At 44.6% G+C, this 17550-nt stretch overlaps 1 protein-coding gene across 1 annotated transcript in view; it reads right to left on the bottom strand.

The window, feature by feature from the left end:
* thsd7ba (thrombospondin, type I, domain containing 7Ba) overlaps positions 1–17550 on the bottom strand; it is a 170961-nt gene that overhangs the window by 78502 nt on the left and 74909 nt on the right. Inside the window, exons 14-17 of the mRNA XM_074694424.1 lie at positions 17414–17517; positions 16113–16304; positions 5861–6124; positions 2947–3125 (exon numbers count right to left, since the gene is read on the bottom strand). Of these exons, the coding sequence (XP_074550525.1) occupies positions 2947–3125; positions 5861–6124; positions 16113–16304; positions 17414–17517 (739 nt within the window). The remainder of the gene's footprint in view (positions 1–2946; positions 3126–5860; positions 6125–16112; positions 16305–17413; positions 17518–17550) is intronic.

Raw genomic sequence — 17550 nt, forward strand, 5'->3', positions numbered from 1 at the left:
ATGAAGAGACAGTTACACAGCTGGCTTATCCATTCAGAATACTTTTGATCCACCTGCACTCCTGGTTTGTCATCACCAAATAGCAGAACCTTTGGTGATATACTGTATACTCTCCCAGTGTCTCCACCTCATCCTCCTCACAATAATGTACTCCATCTTTTTAGATCACGTTAAAAATAAAGACTAAAACAGAGAAATATGGGAAATCACGGGTAAATCCTGAGTGACATACATTTATTTTGTCTCTTTTTTCTTTGTCTTTTCTCTCCCTCTTTTCTTTGAATTAAATGAAATGAGAGAACCAGATATATACTCAGTATCAGATGTTAAGGCTGTTTATTGTTTAATTGTAAGATGTGCATCAAACTTCCAGCTGCCGTCAGGTTAACTTTCCATTATGACAAACGGCTTTAATCTGACATCAGATGTGACGGGACAGTTAATATAGATATAAATGTATATGCTGGTTCAGGCGGTTACATTAAATAGTGATAGCTGTGATTGTTTATTGCATTAAAATGTGCCTGACTCTCTGGCAACCTTTTATATTTAAAGGCAAGGAGAAACGCTTATTTAATTGGTGAAGACAGCGCTCGGCTGTGTTAAACCCACTCACGGCTTTTCTCCTCCCTCTCTGCCATTTGAGCGGAGGGAGGCGTGGACGCGCACCTCTGCACTCCTTTGCGCCTTGAGAGCACCTCTCTTGGCACTGCAGGAAACTTGCAAAGTGTGCAGGTCACACCCTGTCCGCGCTGCGAAGGCCAGTGCAGGGCAGGTGCGCCTGGTCTATGAAATTAGAGTCCAAAGTGTGCAGTGTCTTTTTGAGACCAAACACAAACGAACAAACTTTGCTACTAACAGCGTTAGCAAAGTATGTGAAACAGAGAAATGCAATCAAAACTTTCTGCACTGTTAAAAATCTGGAAGCTAAAACAACACTAGCTAAACAAGGAAAACTATAAAAGAAGACTTTCCTATCGACCAGGTAGAGAGGAAATGACGCCGTGTTGTTTGGCAGCCAGAAAAAGTGGCGTCAAAGTGAATCAGAAAAAAACTTGTCTGCAAGGAAATCACTGCAGTAATTTAATAGCGTGGATGTGACAAATTAAACTACAACATAGTTTAATTTGGGGGCTGTATTGCTCTAACAATAAACAAGAGAAGAAGCCTGGGCCAGCCTGTGAGCTAATGTTAGCACTTAGCAGAATTCCTCTTTACAGGTTCTTACTGCTTACCGCTGTTACTCCGGCGATGCCCCCTAACTATGGTAGTCATGATTAATCAGTATGGATCCATATATAAGGCACATCGGATTATAAGGGGCACTGTCTGCTTTTGAGAAAACTGAAGACTTTTAGGTGCGCCTTATAGTGCGGAAAATACGGTATGTAAAAATGGTGGAGTTTTTAAAGAGATATGGAACAGAAAGGTTCTGCAACAATAAATCATTGCACTTTCTCCCAGATACATGTTGTTGCTGCACAGATTCAAATTTGTAAGCATTTGCGACAAAAATTGACAAAATTTTAGGCTTTGTGGCAGACTGTAATAAACGTTAGGAACCAAATAAGACATAAATGTGTGTCTGAAATAAGTTTTTTTCCATCTTTCTTTATTTCTCAAACAGAAAGCAACAAAATACTGTTCACAACAGAGTCTTTATGAATTTGAAATAACCCCTTAACAATACTCTAACAAAAAACCACACTTCCCCAGAAAACTGTCTATGTTAATTTTTTTTTTTTTTTTTTTCAACAAAAGAAAAGTCCTTTCTCGCCTCCGCGCACCTCCTGCCTGTAAAGTTTGGGCTCAAAACTCCACAAAAGAAAGGAAAAATAGTCAAAAAAAAAAAAAGAGAAAGAAAATGATCAATCCAAAAAAATATTCTGGTATACCAGGAAAGTGCTTAAGGAAAAAAAATAACGTTCTCATCCTGGGTCCGGGAAGGAATATGCACCAGCCACGCGGCTCCGGCACCCCTTTTTCTCAAGATCCTCCACACACCTCTTCCTCTGTGCAACATCCTTTCTGTTATAACCTTTGTTTTCCAATAATATTATCTTATGCACCCATTACATACCTTAACATACAGGGGCTTACATCAAGACCATACAGGTCAAGGCTTAACATTATTTTGGTTACTTAGTTTCCCTTTTATTGTTTACTTTTATTTTCCCCTCATTTTTTTTAGCAAGGTAACCCCGTCACAACTTCACTTTGAATGACCAATTCAGTTACAATAATGAGCTTTACTCAAGCCTCAAGATGAATCTAGAGGGGCATTTGAAAAGAAAGACCCAGATCGAGTGGGGAGGGTTATTGCAGGGCATATCTGTGGAGGCCTTATAGACTTTGTTAAGGGACACTTAACCATCTGTACACAAGTCTCCAATTGAACACAGCAGAATACATCTTCTTAATCGTGCCTCATTTCCATATTCACCTTGAAAAACTGAAATGTCCCTCAAGCCTGTGCAGGCATACAGGCAGCATTCATAACACACTTCTTTCTTGGAACCGTGACCTCATGGGAAAATGCCATCAGACCCTTTTTAAACTATGGATAAAGCCTGACAATGGGATATTACAACACCTATCTGCTGTCTTAAAATTTTTTATGCTAGGTAAAGGTCTTGCAAAGAAAATTATTTAGTTTAGCTAAAGACTTCACAATGCACACATACAACATTAGGCTACAGCACAACCAGAGCTTGTAGACAAAAAAGCAGATATCTAGAAAAAAAGAGTAAACTATAAATTAGCTCAGACCTTTAAAAGAAAAACATGCATATCTGTGTTATCATAGAAGACACTTGACTTTTCTCTACATGAAGCCCCCCGCAAAGACATATCATGTCAAATACATTGTTATCATTATTATTATTATTATTATTACCAGTATGAATGGCACAATCAATACTTAAGCGACAGTGAAGAAAAGCTTACCTGGTTTTTTGAATCCAGCCGTGGGCACGGTCGTCCCCCATTAAAAGCCTTCTCCCTGAGCCACTTTGACCTGATCTTTAACCCACTGCCACAGGATACACTGCAGGCTGACCAAGGTGACCACTCACTGAGCTTACAATCCAGGGGGCAATGAATGTGGCAGATCTCCACCATGTAACCTGAAATTGAGACTTGGTCAGCAGCTGCAGTAAGGACCAGACAAATCATTTGTCAGAGAGTTTACTCCACTTTATCATCTTAACGGGCCTGAGGAGTCTAATCACAACTTTTTACTAGTATTCCTAAACCGGAGAAGTGTATTTTGGTGGTATGGTATTCTTCATTAATTTCTGACTTCTCAAACAATTCCAGTTTTTTGGCTCAAATACGGGGATAAAAACATTAATTCGGTGCGAAACGCCCCATCCCTGTTCAAACGGGTGAAGTGTAGGAAACTAAAAAAAGCACTTCATGAAGCTGATGTTTTCATGTTTCCATTACCTTGGCCTGGGTAGCACTTTCTGAAAGGGTGACTTCAAACCAGTCAATATTTTCAAAGACTTCTTCAGATTAGCAATCAAACATGACAGAAAACACAACCACTATGGAACATTAGAAATCGTCTGTCAAATATCTATCCATCCATCGATTTCATTGTGTGTGTCACTCATTGTGTTGGTTTTTTTCTAGTCAAGCTACATATGATCTGGTTTTGACTTGGTTCATCAACTTCCTGCTGCACTTTAACTTTAACTGCTTTGTATAAATTGAAGATTCTCTGCTCTTGTATCTGGAAGAAACAGGAGGGGGGGGGCAGACAAAACACATCGAAGCAGGGCCAGTGTAAGCTGACAAACTGACTTGAACAGAAACCTATCAGATCCGGACGCTTCAGCTGTATTTTGGCTGTGATACACCCACCACAGTGTTCTTTGAGTTATACACCTCTCCTTTCTTTCCAAACCCTATGTTCCCTAAGCCCAGTGTTCCTTCAGCCCAATTTTTCCACATTTCTGTACATTTTTTTCCCACTGAAAATTAGGCCCATGGTCCCACAGTTCAATGGTCCCATATCAGGCAGATCGGTGCCGTTGTTAAAGCAAGCTTCTTCCAACTCCGTCTCTTAGCTAAGGCTAAGGCCTGCTTTTCACAGGCTGATCTTGAAAAGACTATCCATGCCTTTGTTACATGTAGACTTGACTACTGTAACTCTTTATACATTGGCATGGATAAGTCATTAATAAACCGCCTTCAGCTCGTTCAGAATGCTGCTGCTCGTCTCCTCTCTGGAAAGAAAAAGCGCGACCACATTACACCAGTCTTGGCGTCCCTCCACTGGCTCCCAGTCCGTTTTCGCATTGATTTTAAAATTCTTTAAATCGCTTTTAAAGCCCTAAATGGTCTTGCCCCTCTCTACCTGTCTGAAATGCTACATCTCTACTCCCCAACCAGAGCCCTAAGGTCTTCTGACCAGCTGCTGTTGGAGGTTCCCAAAACCAGACTTAAGTCGAGAAGTGACAGGGTCTTTGCAGCGGCTGCCCCCAGACTGTGGAACAGTCCTCTCATCCATATAAGAGCCCCCCTGGACCAGAGAGATTTTTAAATCTTCCTTAAAGACCCACTTTTTCTCCCTGGCGTTTTATCAATGAGCTCATACAAGTCACAGGCACCTTAGTTTTTAGCTTTTACTGTTTTATTACAATGTTTTTCCATCTTTTTTTACTGTTTTTATTGTTATATTTACTTATTTCTTTGTATTTGTGTACAGCACTTTGATCGACTGCTGTCTTCTTGAAGGTGCTCTATAAATAAAGTTAACTTGACCATATTTTCAGGATATTTTCCAAATTGAGGACTAAATTTTCCTATACTTTAAATCTGATTCACCTACAACATTTTTGAAGCACTTTATAGCAAATGAATGAATTAGGTTTTTTTTTTTTCAAACAGCAGCTGCAAAAACCCTCACAATCATAATCATTACAAAAAATGATGAATAAGATTGACTTGTCAAAAAGGGTTTTGGCTGAAGCAGAGCTCTTAGATGCCAGACCTTAAATTTCATAACCTTAAGTCAAACAAACAGATTTGGAAAAAAAAAAAAAAAACCTCTTAGACATGCAGGAATTGTCAGAACATTGGGGCTAATTGTAAAAAATGTGAAATAAAAGAAGGCCTAGAAATGTGGGAACAGGCAGGCTTCCAATAAGCAGCTCTCCTCCAGAAGTGGGGGTTTTCTTGGCCTGTGTCCTTGCAGTCCTTTTTTCTGTGCAGGGCTTCAATGACTGTTTTCTTTGATACTAAAATGCCTGACTTGGCTAAGTCAGTGACAATAGTGGGGTAATTCTAGGGTCTTTAGACACATCTGTCACTGGTTTTAACGGAGCAAATGAGTGGTTTTTTTTTTTATTTTGAAAAATAAATATTTCCTTGATTTGCCTCCAGACTCCTGAAAAGCCACCTGCATGTGAGATTCTTCTATGTGCTGTGTCCCATAAGAACTCTCCTGGCCAAAAGACTAAAAATGTCAGCCAACCAGAGACTGATAGAACAGAGAATCACAATATCATCCTTTTTGAATTGTGCTTATCTAATATTAGACATTAGACAAGAGGCAATGGCAAATTGCTGGGTGCTGACTTGCTCTTGAGAAGTCTGAAGTCTGAAATAGCTCCATTCAACCAAAACTGATATATCAGTAGCAACGGCTCCACTGGTCACAGATTGATTCCAGCAAAATGGACAAAAGAACCTGACTATAACGAGAAGATGTGAAAGCATTGTCAGGCTTAATGAGTTAAAAAAAAATTAAATGCATTAATAATCTTATCAGTCTTAAACTTTGCATGCTTAGAAGAATCTGTTTTTTCTATTGATCAAAGTTCTTGGTTTTGAGAGTAAATATATTTACTACCTGTTTCTGTGCAGAGAGTGGGATTGACCAGGTGTCCCTGCTGGTCAATGCATGCCACAGCTCTGTAGCGCAATCCTGGTCCACACTCCTTCATATGCTTTTGGGTGATCCAGCCTTGTTGGCCAGGGGCTGAAGGATGAAGGAGGATGCAAGCAGACCAGTTCCCAAAGGGCCGGGACAGAAAATCATTACAGGGACAGGTCTCTGTGTCCTCCAGTGGGTACAGCTCTTGATTAAGGCATTGCTCTTTCTTTTTACTGCGACCTGCATGGAAGATAACAGTTTTATTACATCAGCTTTTCTCCAAAGCTGCAAGTTTAAAGTTTGCTTTAAAGTGCAGTTTTTAAAAGACTGTTTACAACTAATTTGAACTAGAGAAGAAGTCATACTGTTCAAATCCTGTTAGAATCACAAGGTTTATCTCCCTGTTTCCACCAAGCAGTCCAGTTTGGATCAGTACAGTTTGGTATGGGTTGGATCAGCCTGACCCTGTTTGCATTTCCACACCCAACCATGCCTCCTCTTGGTAGGCGGCAAATAAGTCTGATGCCAATAGCTGCGTCAGTTCTAAAATGTCATGACACCATAGCAGCATTAAATAGTGTGCCCTGCTCATAAATCCCATGACAAAGAAGGAAAATGCTACACTTTTCACTGTGTTTTAGGGTTTTTAGATGAGACATTGTTGTGTAAACAGGGCTTTAGAGACAATGTCACGTCCCCCTCACCTTAAAAAATAAGCAGTTTCGACCCCCCACATTTGTCAAAAGTAGAAGTGCATATCTGCTCCAACGTTCTTTCCACTGCTTCACTATCAAATCCGTTCCGTTTTTTTTATTTTGAAGAACACCAATATCAAAAGAAATCCACTCTATGATTTACTGCTTTCCTACACAAAGCCACTTCAAATTAATAATCCATTCCACTTTATCAGTAGGGGAAAAAAAAAATATCAATAGAACTCCACTCCGCATTTTCCTGGTTTTCAACCACACAGCCACATCATACAGGCATATTGACTGAGTAGGATCAATGACAGAAAGATGGACATCAGGAGGGTTTTTTTTTTTTTTTTTCCGAAGAACATTTATGAGCTTTTCCTTGAGTGACCGAACAGTTAGGTTGATGGCCAAACTCAGACAGCTTTTCTCATAAGAATGTTAGCAGGTGAGCACCTCGGACCGGTGTGTCGGTTTCAGCACACCCTGAGCGGGAGTAGTGCTAGCTTCTTTGAGCCATATTTAGCAAGTAATGAGCCCCCTCTTGTGATGTTTTTCTTTTTTTTTTTTTTTTTAAATTGCAATTACTGACAAGTCTTGTGACTTTTTCTGCTGTTATTGGAGAATTTAGAGACAGTGATGTCAAAACACGTATTGTTGCTGCTCTGCTCCTCTCAGTGTGCAGCTGATGCTGCCATGAGCCCCTCCCTGTCTCAGAGCACTCTCAGGCTCCCTCTCAACTGCACTGAGAGCAGGAGGTGTTCAGCCCTCTACATCCACACTGCATGTAAACTGCGCTGTGAAGGGGTTTTAAAAGTTTTTCTGTTGTATAGTTTTGGTTTATTTAAAACCAAAGAAAAAACCTAATCAATCTTATGGTTAAAATATTCATAAACTAAGATTAGGTAATAGAAAATTAAAATATTAAAAAAAAAACACACAGTTTGAAATATCTGCCAGAATATCTCTCTGGAGTCGTTTTTGCTGGTCTTAAGACCAGATCAATGACGAGGGATGGAACTGTGATGTTTTAAAGCAAGAATCAACTGAAAGAAGTTCATTTGCAGTTCTAAACATACTTAAGATCTTTTTTCACTTTTCTCTCTTGTGATGTTATTCCTTACTCTGACAACCTCCATCAAAAAAGACTTCAGGTCTGAACACACATTTGACCATTTCTTAACTGTCAAACTGCTCAGTCATGTTTTAGGGAGGTGGGCCATTTCTAATGTAACCAAAATAATTATTAGGCTGCCATTGTACCTGTGTATTTGATACACTGATAACAAGACTGAGCTACATTTAGCGATGTTCGGATCGATGCTGAAATATCGATATTTCTGCTACCAGCTCTCTGTGCTCTAAAATCGATCCTAAACCCAGAATATTAATACTTTTGATACTATAGTCATTTGAGGTCTTGTAAATAATGAATAGGAACACAGTGAAAAGTCACCAAAATGTTGTGAACCTATCTGAATAATATACTGCTTTGTGAGCACTACTTATTCTTCTGCCTGGCTAGGTGTGTAGTGCGTGAGTGCAGCTGCACGCTGCTCAGTCTGTCACTCAGTCTCACGCTGTCACAGGACAGAATGGTAAAGTGCAAAATGAGTGATGTATGGAGCTATTTTAGCTCCACAAACAGCCAAGGCACTGTGATATTTTAAGAAAAATCGTCAGGACTTGTGGCAACGCAGCAAACCTCATTAAACACTTTGGGTTGAATCACAACCAAGAATAGGAGGCATTTGTGATGAGGGGGGCAGAGGAGAAGGAAAGAACAGCGTCAGGTGCTGTTAGGGCGAGGCAGACGTCTCTGATTGAGGATATATCCACGCGTAGCTGGGTATTTTCAAAAACAAATACCCCCCCTCGTTACTTTTAAAAAATACTTCTGTCCACACGCAGCAGGTAAATCCACCGCTGAGTGCCGCTCAAGGCATGCCAGTCCTACAATGGGCAGTATTTTCCAGACGCAAAACCTGTGTCAGCCAACCAGAATGAGCCCTGTCATTCAGCTGTGACATTTAAGAACTAAAAACTCTGTTTACCGGCATATACACAAAATCATGAACACAGAGTTTTCCAAAATCTTCAATTTGGCCGGAGTTTTTAGAAAACATTGTTTTCAGTGACGTAAAACTGCGGTTTTGTGTGGACGACAAGCGTAAACGTATAAAAATATATGCGGTTTCCTACATACTGCGGTGATCTCTGTGCTTTGTTGGAGCTTCCTCCAGTCTCCCCTGCAGAGCAGAGGCAGTGCTCTGCTTGCCCTCTCTCTCCCCTGCACCTGTGGCTGATTCACCTGCGCACCTGACACTCATCACACTCATCAGTGGGACTGCTCTTAAGCTCTGTGGAGTGAGGAGTTCGCCGCCAGAGTATTCCAGCACTACGCGCGGTACATCGGCTGTGTACTTAAGTATTTGAGATTTCAAGTTTGAGCTTTTGAAAGTTGTCAAGAACTTACCTTTATTCTCCTTGTTTTTCCTCCAGTGCCTCCACGAGCCTCCTACAAGCTGCCCGGTCTCAACCACACTGCCACGCTCACACCAGCTCTCACCAGCACCACCGGACACTGTCACCTCTGGGATTCACTCACCTTCTTGGACTCTCACGGAACACTCTCACCCCCCTGGATCCTGGATAGCTTCCCTCACGTGTGTTCAATAAATAACCTCAAAACTGCTTCTCTGCTTCTGTCTGCTTTTGGGTTCAATTACAACTGACTCTGAGGAGTCATAACAGAATACTCTGTCCCAACATGGACCCAGCGACTCCCGAAGCAGTTAAGGAAGCACTCACCCATCAGGGAATCATGATTGGACAACATGACAAGCTGCTTTGTGGAATTATGGACTCACTACAGGATCTCCACCAACAAATCTCTAGTTTGGCCTCTCAGCTCCCCTCTGCTCATCAGCCCACTTCCTGCAGCACTGATCTTCCCGTGAGTACCTCATCTGAGCCAGCTCCCCACTCCTCACCCTCCACCCATTATAAGGAACCTTATGTTCCCTCTCCTGAGCCTTTCTCTGGAGATTTTGGGTCATGCAGCCAGTTTCTTTTAAATTGTAATCTCGTGTTTGATCTGCAGCCCCTGAGTTATCCCTCCGATAAAGCTAAGATCGCTTACGTGATCAATTTGTTGCGTGGTAGAGCCGCTAAGTGGGCCACCGCGTTATGGACTAACACTTCTCCTGTGCTAGCCTCATTCACTGGTTTTTCAGATGAACTCAGGAAAGTTTTTGATCATCCTGTTAAGGGCAGGGAGGCCACTAGCCGGCTGCTAGCCTTATCCCAGGGTTCCCTCTCTGCTGCCTCTTATTCCGTAGAATTTCGTATTTTGGCCAATGAGTGTGGGTGGGATGAGGCAGCATTAATGGGAGTATTTGTTAAGGGGTTAGCCGAGCAGTTGAAGGATGAGTTAGCCTCTCGGGATGAGCCCTCCTCTCTAGAGGAGTTGATTTCTCTCACCATTAGGTTAGATAATAGGTTGAGGGAAAGAGCTAGAGAGAGAGGAGACAGGGTCCGTAGGCTAGCCCCCTCTAGAGGTCCTCTCATCCCCATGGTTGCTCCTCCTGCTCCTCCCCCCACGGCTATACCTACCCCCTCTCCTGGTCAAGAGGAGCCCATGCAGTTGGGCAGAGCACGGCTGGATCCCCAGGAGCGCCAGAGACGTATGAACCAAAGGTTATGTATCTACTGTGGCCAGCCCGGTCATTTCATCGCGTCCTGTCCCCAGACGCTAAAAGACAGGGCTCACCATTGATGGAGAGCGCAATGGTGAGCCAGACGTCATCTACTACCAGCTCTTCACAACGCATGACCATCTCCTCCTCGATCCTGTGGCAAAACAAGTCCATTCCCATCTCAGCTTTGATCGATTCTGGTGCTGACGACAGTTTCATTCATGAAGGTTTGGTAAAACAACTCCAACTACCTCTCGAGCCCCTGCCCTCTCCCAAGAGAGTATCTGCTCTGGACGGACGCCTTATCTCCCTGGTCACTCACCAGACGGCTCCTTTCCCCCTCATTATCTCAGGTAATAATCGGGAGACCCTTCAACTGTTCGTAATCACCTCTCCAGTCTCGCCACTAGTTCTGGGTTTTGCCTGGCTCAAAAAACATAATCCCAGTATTGATTGGACTAACCTCTGTATAACCAGTTGGAGCTCCTACTGTCACTCTCACTGCGTCCAGTCAGCGGTTCCCGCCTCCAGTGACCCTCGTCCCCTCATCTCGCCTCCAGACCTCTCACGTGTTCCCACTGTCTACCACGACCTGGCCCCAGTCTTCAGCAAGGATCTGGCACTTACCTTACCCCCTCATCGCCCTTACGATTGTGCCATAGACCTCTTACCTGGAGCTCCCCTGCCTACCAGCCATCTCTACAATCTCTCTCGCCCAGAAAAGGAGGCCATGGAGGCCTATCTTAGAGACGCCTTGGCAGCAGGTCTCATCCGTCCCTCCTCCTCCCCGCTAGCGGCGGGTTTCTTCTTTGTGAAGAAGAAGGATTCTTCCCTCCGTCCCTGTATTGACTTCCGTGGACTCAACGATATCACTGTTAAAAACAAGTCTCCACTCCCCCTCATCGATCCCTCCTTCGAGCCCCTCTGCGATGCTCAGGTTTTCACCAAGCTGGACCTGCGGAACGCATACCATCTAGTGCGCATCAGGGAAGGTGACGAGTGGAAAACTGCTTTCAACACCCCCCTCGGACACTTTGAGTACCTCGTGATGCCCTTTGGACTCACCAATGCCCCAGCAGCTTTCCAAACTCTCATTAATGACATCCTGCGGGACATGCTAAACAGGTTTGTCTTCGTTTACCTGGATGACATCCTGATTTTCTCCCGCTCCCTGGATGAACACCTACAGCATGTCCGCCAGGTATTACAGCGTCTCCTTGAGAACCGGCTTTTTGTAAAACCAGAGAAGTGTGAGTTTCATGCCACCTCTGTCCACTTCCTGGGCTACATCATTGCTAGGGGACAGCTACAGCCTGACCCCTCCAAGATTCAGGCAGTTGGGACTGGCCGGCCCCAACCACCCGCAAAGAGTTGCAACGTTTCCTTGGATTCGCCAACTTTTACCGAAGGTTTATTCGAGACTACAGCCGAGTCGCCTCACCTCTCAGGAGCCTTACCTCAACCAGTTCACCCTTCCAGTGGACACCAGCTGCTTCGTCTGCGTTTACCCGCCTCAAAGACCTGTTCACCAGTGCACCAGTGTTGAGACACCCGAACCCTTCTCTTCAGTTTGTTGTTGAGGTGGATGCATCCGACACAGGGGTAGGAGCCATCCTCTCACAGCGAGATCCTGAGACCCAGAAGCTGCACCCCTGTGCCTATTTCTCTCGTCGGCTGTCATCTTCTGAGAGGAACTACGACGTGGGAAATCGTGAGCTGTTGGCAGTTGTGTGGGCCCTGCAGGAGTGGAGGCACTGGTTGGAAGGATCAACCATCCCCTTCTTAATCTGGACGGATCACAAGAACCTCGCCTACCTCCGCTCCGCTAAGAGACTCAACCCACGCCAAGCCCGTTGGTCCCTCTTCCTAAGCAGGTTCAACTTCAGCCTCTCTTATCATCCTGGTTCTAGGAACATTAAACCGTACGCCCTCTCTCGCCTTCATTCGCCCCCATCCGGCACTGAGGAACCTGATCCCATTGTTCCCCCCTCCTGTTTTGTTGGAGCTGCCACCTGGGAGATCGAGCGGGTGGTTAAGGAGGCTCAAAAGGATCACCCTGACCCCAAGACCGGCCCTCCTGACCGCCTCTTTGTTCCAGACCCGGCCCGTTCTCAGGTACTCCAGTGGGGGCACTCCTCGAAACTCACGTGCCACCCAGGAGTTTCTAGGACCCTGCAGTTCCTCCAACAGCACTTCTGGTGGCCTAGCATGGCTAAAGACACCCGAGAGTTTGTACTAGCCTGCTCTGTCTGTGCCCGAGGCAAGGCCTCACACCAACGTCCAGCTGGTCTGCTGCGTCCCTTGCCCATTCCCAACCGCCCCTGGTCTCATATCGCCATGGACTTTGTCACTGGACTCCCTCCGTCCCAAGGTAACACAGTTATCATGACTATCATTGATCGTTTTTCTAAGGCAGTTCATTATGTATCCCTCCCTAAGTTGCCCTCTGCCCTTGAGACTGCTAATCTGGTTGTTTGTCACGTGTTCAAGTTGCATGGCATCCCCAGTGACATTGTTTCAGACAGAGGTCCCCAGTTCTCCTCGCAAGTGTGGAAGGAGTTTTGCAAGGCGGTGGGCGCAGCGGCAAGTCTGTCATCTGGATATCACCCCCAGACCAACGGCCAGACAGAGCGGGCAAATCAAGATCTGGAGTCAGCTCTTCGGTGTGTCGCAGCACACCATCCCGCCTCTTGGAGTGCCTTCCTTCCCTGGGTGGAATATGCCCACAACTCCCTCACCAGTTCTGCCACAGGTATGTCTCCCTTCATGGTGTGTTATGGTTACCAACCCTCCCTGTTTGCAGACCAGGAGACAACTGTGGCAGTCCCATCGGTGAGGGAGCACCTGAGACGGGTCAAAGAGGTCTGGAGTAATGCCAGAGCTGCTCTCACTCGCTCTGCTGAGAAAAATAAACGGTTGGCTGACCTTCGTCGCTCCCCAGCTCCTGAGTACAAGATCGGACAGATGGTGTGGCTCTCCTCCCGTGACCTCCCCCTCCAGACCGAGTCACGTAAGTTCACTCCACGTTTTATTGGACCATTCCCTGTCGTAAAAATCATCAACCCTTCCTCTGTGCAGCTCAAGTTACCTGACTCTCTCAGGATCCACCCCACTTTCCATGTGTCCCTCCTCAAGCCCGTCTCCTCTAGTGACCTGAGCCCTCCGGCCATTCCCCCACCACCCCCCCGGGTCATTGACAACCACCCGGCCTTCACAGTATCCAAGATCTTGGACGTCAGGCCCCGTGGACGGGGTTTCCAATACCTGGTGGATTGGGAGGGTTACAGTCCAGAGGAGAGATCATGGATATCACATAAGCTCATTCTGGACAATTCATTAATTGAGGACTTTTATGTGGCCCACCCAGACAAGCCTGGTAGGACGCCAGGAGGCGTCCATTGAGGGGGGGGGTACTGTGGTGATCTCTGTGCTTTGTTGGAGCTTCCTCCAGTCTCCCCTGCAGAGCAGAGGCAGTGCTCTGCTTGCCCTCTCTCTCCCCTGCACCTGTGGCTGATTCACCTGCGCACCTGACACTCATCACACTCATCAGTGGGACTGCTCTTAAGCTCTGTGGAGTGAGGAGTTCGCCGCCAGAGTATTCCAGCACTACGCGCGGTACATCGGCTGTGTACTTAAGTATTTGAGATTTCAAGTTTGAGCTTTTGAAAGTTGTCAAGAACTTACCTTTATTCTCCTTGTTTTTCCTCCAGTGCCTCCACGAGCCTCCTACAAGCCGCCCGGTCTCAACCACACTGCCACGCTCACACCAGCTCTCACCAGCACCACCGGACACTGTCACCTCTGGGATTCACTCACCTTCTTGGACTCTCACGGAACACTCTCACCCCCCTGGATCCTGGATAGCTTCCCTCACGTGTGTTCAATAAATAACCTCAAAACTGCTTCTCTGCTTCTGTCTGCTTTTGGGTTCAATTACAACTGACTCTGAGGAGTCATAACACATACCTGTCTACGTGTGGACATGGCCTGAGACCTTGAGTGCTGCAGGCAGACACTATTCAGGTACATAGGGAGAAAATGTGGAGCTGTAAGAGTTGCTATGCACTCTTGCTGTTGTTCAAATTAATGGATATGGTTATGAAATAAGTAACAAAATAAATACATGCTTCAATAAATAACTGCATGACTTTGTTTAGAGTAAAAGTACGTGTGTCAAGGAGATAATCTCACATAGGCAAAAAAGCCTAGATTAATTCAGGTAAGGTTCCCTAAAGAATTGATCATTTAAAGTGGATTACAAACACCAGGTGTCATTAAATTACACAGAACGATTGCATTAAAACAGTCATGGTAAGTTAAGATATATATATTATAAAAGATGAATAGAAAAATAACATTTAATCTATTAATATATCCATCATAATTTACAACCTGTTCAATTTCTTTAAATGTTGAGTAAATAATTCAAAATGTAGGAATTGCCAAACTCGTGAAATTATTGTGGCATTTATTTATTTAACTAAATATTGTACTGGCAAATGCAATTTAGTGGCATGATTTGAAATGCACTCATTCTTTAAACAAAATCTACCAGGCGTATTATATGGGATATGTCACCTTTCATGGCATAAAACGGATTCCAACCTCCCGACAAAGAGCAAGCTGTGGCTGTTCCCTCGGTGAGGAAGCACCTCCAGCAAGTAAAGGCTATTTGAAGGGATGCTGCCCTTCTTCACTCGCTCAGCCAGACCAAGCAGTTGGCTTACCTTCAATGCTCACCAGCTCCCTACTACCAGCGGAGTCAACAGGTTTGGCTCTCCTCACAGGACCTCCCTCCCTCAGTGGAGTCACGTAGGCTCAAACCACTCTACATCAGACCCTTCTCTGTTCTCAAAATCATCAACCCCTCCTCTGTCAAACCTAAAGCTGCTGGCTGCCCTCAAGATCACCCCAGTTTTCACGTCTCCCTCCTCAAGCCTGTCTCCTGAAGTGATCTGAGCCCTCTGGCTGTTCCCCCTCCACCCAGGATCATCGATGACCATCTGGCTTCTCTGTGTCCCGTGTTCTGGACGTCAGACTATGAGGGAGGGGGTTTCAATACCTCATGGACAAGGAGGGTTATGGTCCTGAAGAGAGGTCATGTATGTCCTGTAAGTTTATGTTGGGTGATTCCCTTATTGATGACTCCTACTGTGCCCATCCAGGGCGGCTGCACTCCAGACCAGCAGCTAGTTGGTCATCAGCAGCACCGGCTCTTAAGCCCTGGTGGAAGGGAGGACCGGCGCCAGTAGATTCCAGCTCTCTCAGTGGTATTACAGACGACTAGGTCGCCCTTGTAAAAGAGGTCTTGACCTCAATGGGTCTTTTACCTGGTTAAATAAAGGTTAAGAAAGACTAATGATCCACTTAGTATCTCTTTGCATGCGTTTTTTGAGTTTAACTGAGAACCTGTGATGTCTGATTACACATCCATTGATTTGAACTGTTCCATTGAACAGTTGACAGCATGTGACACATATTTTGCTATGAACATGAAAAAAGGTAGAGCAGGCTGTGAGAGACCCACTTGAGACCTGACACAACACCACAGGAAGTGTGCAAAAACAGCTTGACCAAATATAATAATGATATTTTACTTGGCTGTAACATTTCAAAGCACAGAGTTTTCAGGCAGAACAATACACTGAGATTGAGAATAAAACTGAGTCTCTTTTGGAATTAGGATTAAAAGGTTTCTCTTTCTTCAATGGTTCCAGTCATCATTAGAAAGAAAGATGAGGTATTAGAAAGGTTAAAGCAGAAACCTATGTCTAGCGTCAGATTTCATAAGCATACTAAAGAGCATTGAAATTACTTATATATCATAGTCTTTACCTATAAGTGAGCGTGTGTAGGTGCGAGAACTGCCACATCCAGAGCATTCAGTGAACTTGGACCATGCAGTAAGGGTGCAGTCTTCCCTGCAAGGCACTCGGCAGGCTTTAATTTGTTGGGGCATGGGGCCAGCCCATTGCAGACATTCTGTCATGTTGGCAGACTCACCATTCTCCTTCACACAGCTGATTCCTGCACAGGGGAAAGAAAGAATATCACATCAATTATAACAGATAACAACATAGCTCAATCTACAAGCGTAGATGTGTTTGCTACCTGACTGAAGTTGGGCAGGTCTCAGATCGGAAGTGTCATGTAGAAGAACTCAAAACCGACAGCTTGCACCCAAAAGGAATTCTGTGTCTCTTCTTTGGCAACAATAAGTATTACGCCAACCGAAAAGTAGTGAAGTACCTTTTTCATGGGGTGAAAGTTATTTCGGTCAGGACCACTTTGTCAAAATAATCTTTATTAACTTGCACAGTTTCATTTGGTGGAATAGTTCTGTTCTGGGACTCCCTGCTCTTTCAGGTGCTTGCGTGGAAAGCCTGAGACAGGAAGAGCACACATCTGCCCATCACGAGTCATCATGGCAGGGAGCACAGCAGCAAAAATGAAACCACCAAAACTACCACACCAGCAATCCCAGACTCTCTTTCAAAAGCAGAGGAAGACCATCTGCCCATATCTTTTAGGGTGGATACGGGAGCAACCCTCTCTCTGGGTACATGCCGGATTTCTCCACTAAAAACGTTGGTCCACCTAATATCTGTCCACTTGCTGATCTCTTCTGTCCACTCACTGCTATTTCACAAAACTGGGAGCCGTTTCCCATCCGTAAAGGGGATGATATTTAATTTAAAACGCATTTTTTGGTGGTAAACTCTTCCACATCAGTTGAAAAACCATTATACCCTGCAGTGTTTCTGCACCCAGGTTGCAGGGAAATCCGGCGCTGTTGATAAACAAGCAATCCCTCTATACAGCCGGTGTCCCACCCAGTTGGAGCCCCAAGCAGTTGGAGCACTGGTTGTTAAACCAGTGAATATGGCTTTAATTTAGATTTGTCTGTTGAGAAGATTTACCTTCACTCTTATACCAATTTCTCACTAACGTCAGTGAGTGGTGAGTTTTAATAAACAACAGGTCTTCTTTCTCTTTCTTAAGTATCATGAAATGATTTGTGTGTGTGTTTAGGTAATAAATATAAAATGATCAAATTACTGATTGGTTATTGGTTGGTTAGTTAATTAATGGATTGACTGATGGAATGAAGAAGAGACAGAAAAAACAACACTTACGTCTTGTTTCTAAGCCTTCTCCACAGGCTTCTCCTGTTCGAGATGATCCATGCTGAACTGAATCTGGAACCAGCATACAGCCATCCCATTTCTGTTTCTTCCACCTAAACACATAAAAAAATGCATGGAAAGGTGTA

This window comes from Halichoeres trimaculatus, unplaced genomic scaffold (genome assembly GCF_033239565.1).
Source record: "Halichoeres trimaculatus isolate MK-OKI-2021-1 unplaced genomic scaffold, fHalTri1.1 fHalTri1_scaffold_19, whole genome shotgun sequence".
NCBI lineage: Eukaryota > Metazoa > Chordata > Actinopteri > Labriformes > Labridae > Halichoeres > Halichoeres trimaculatus.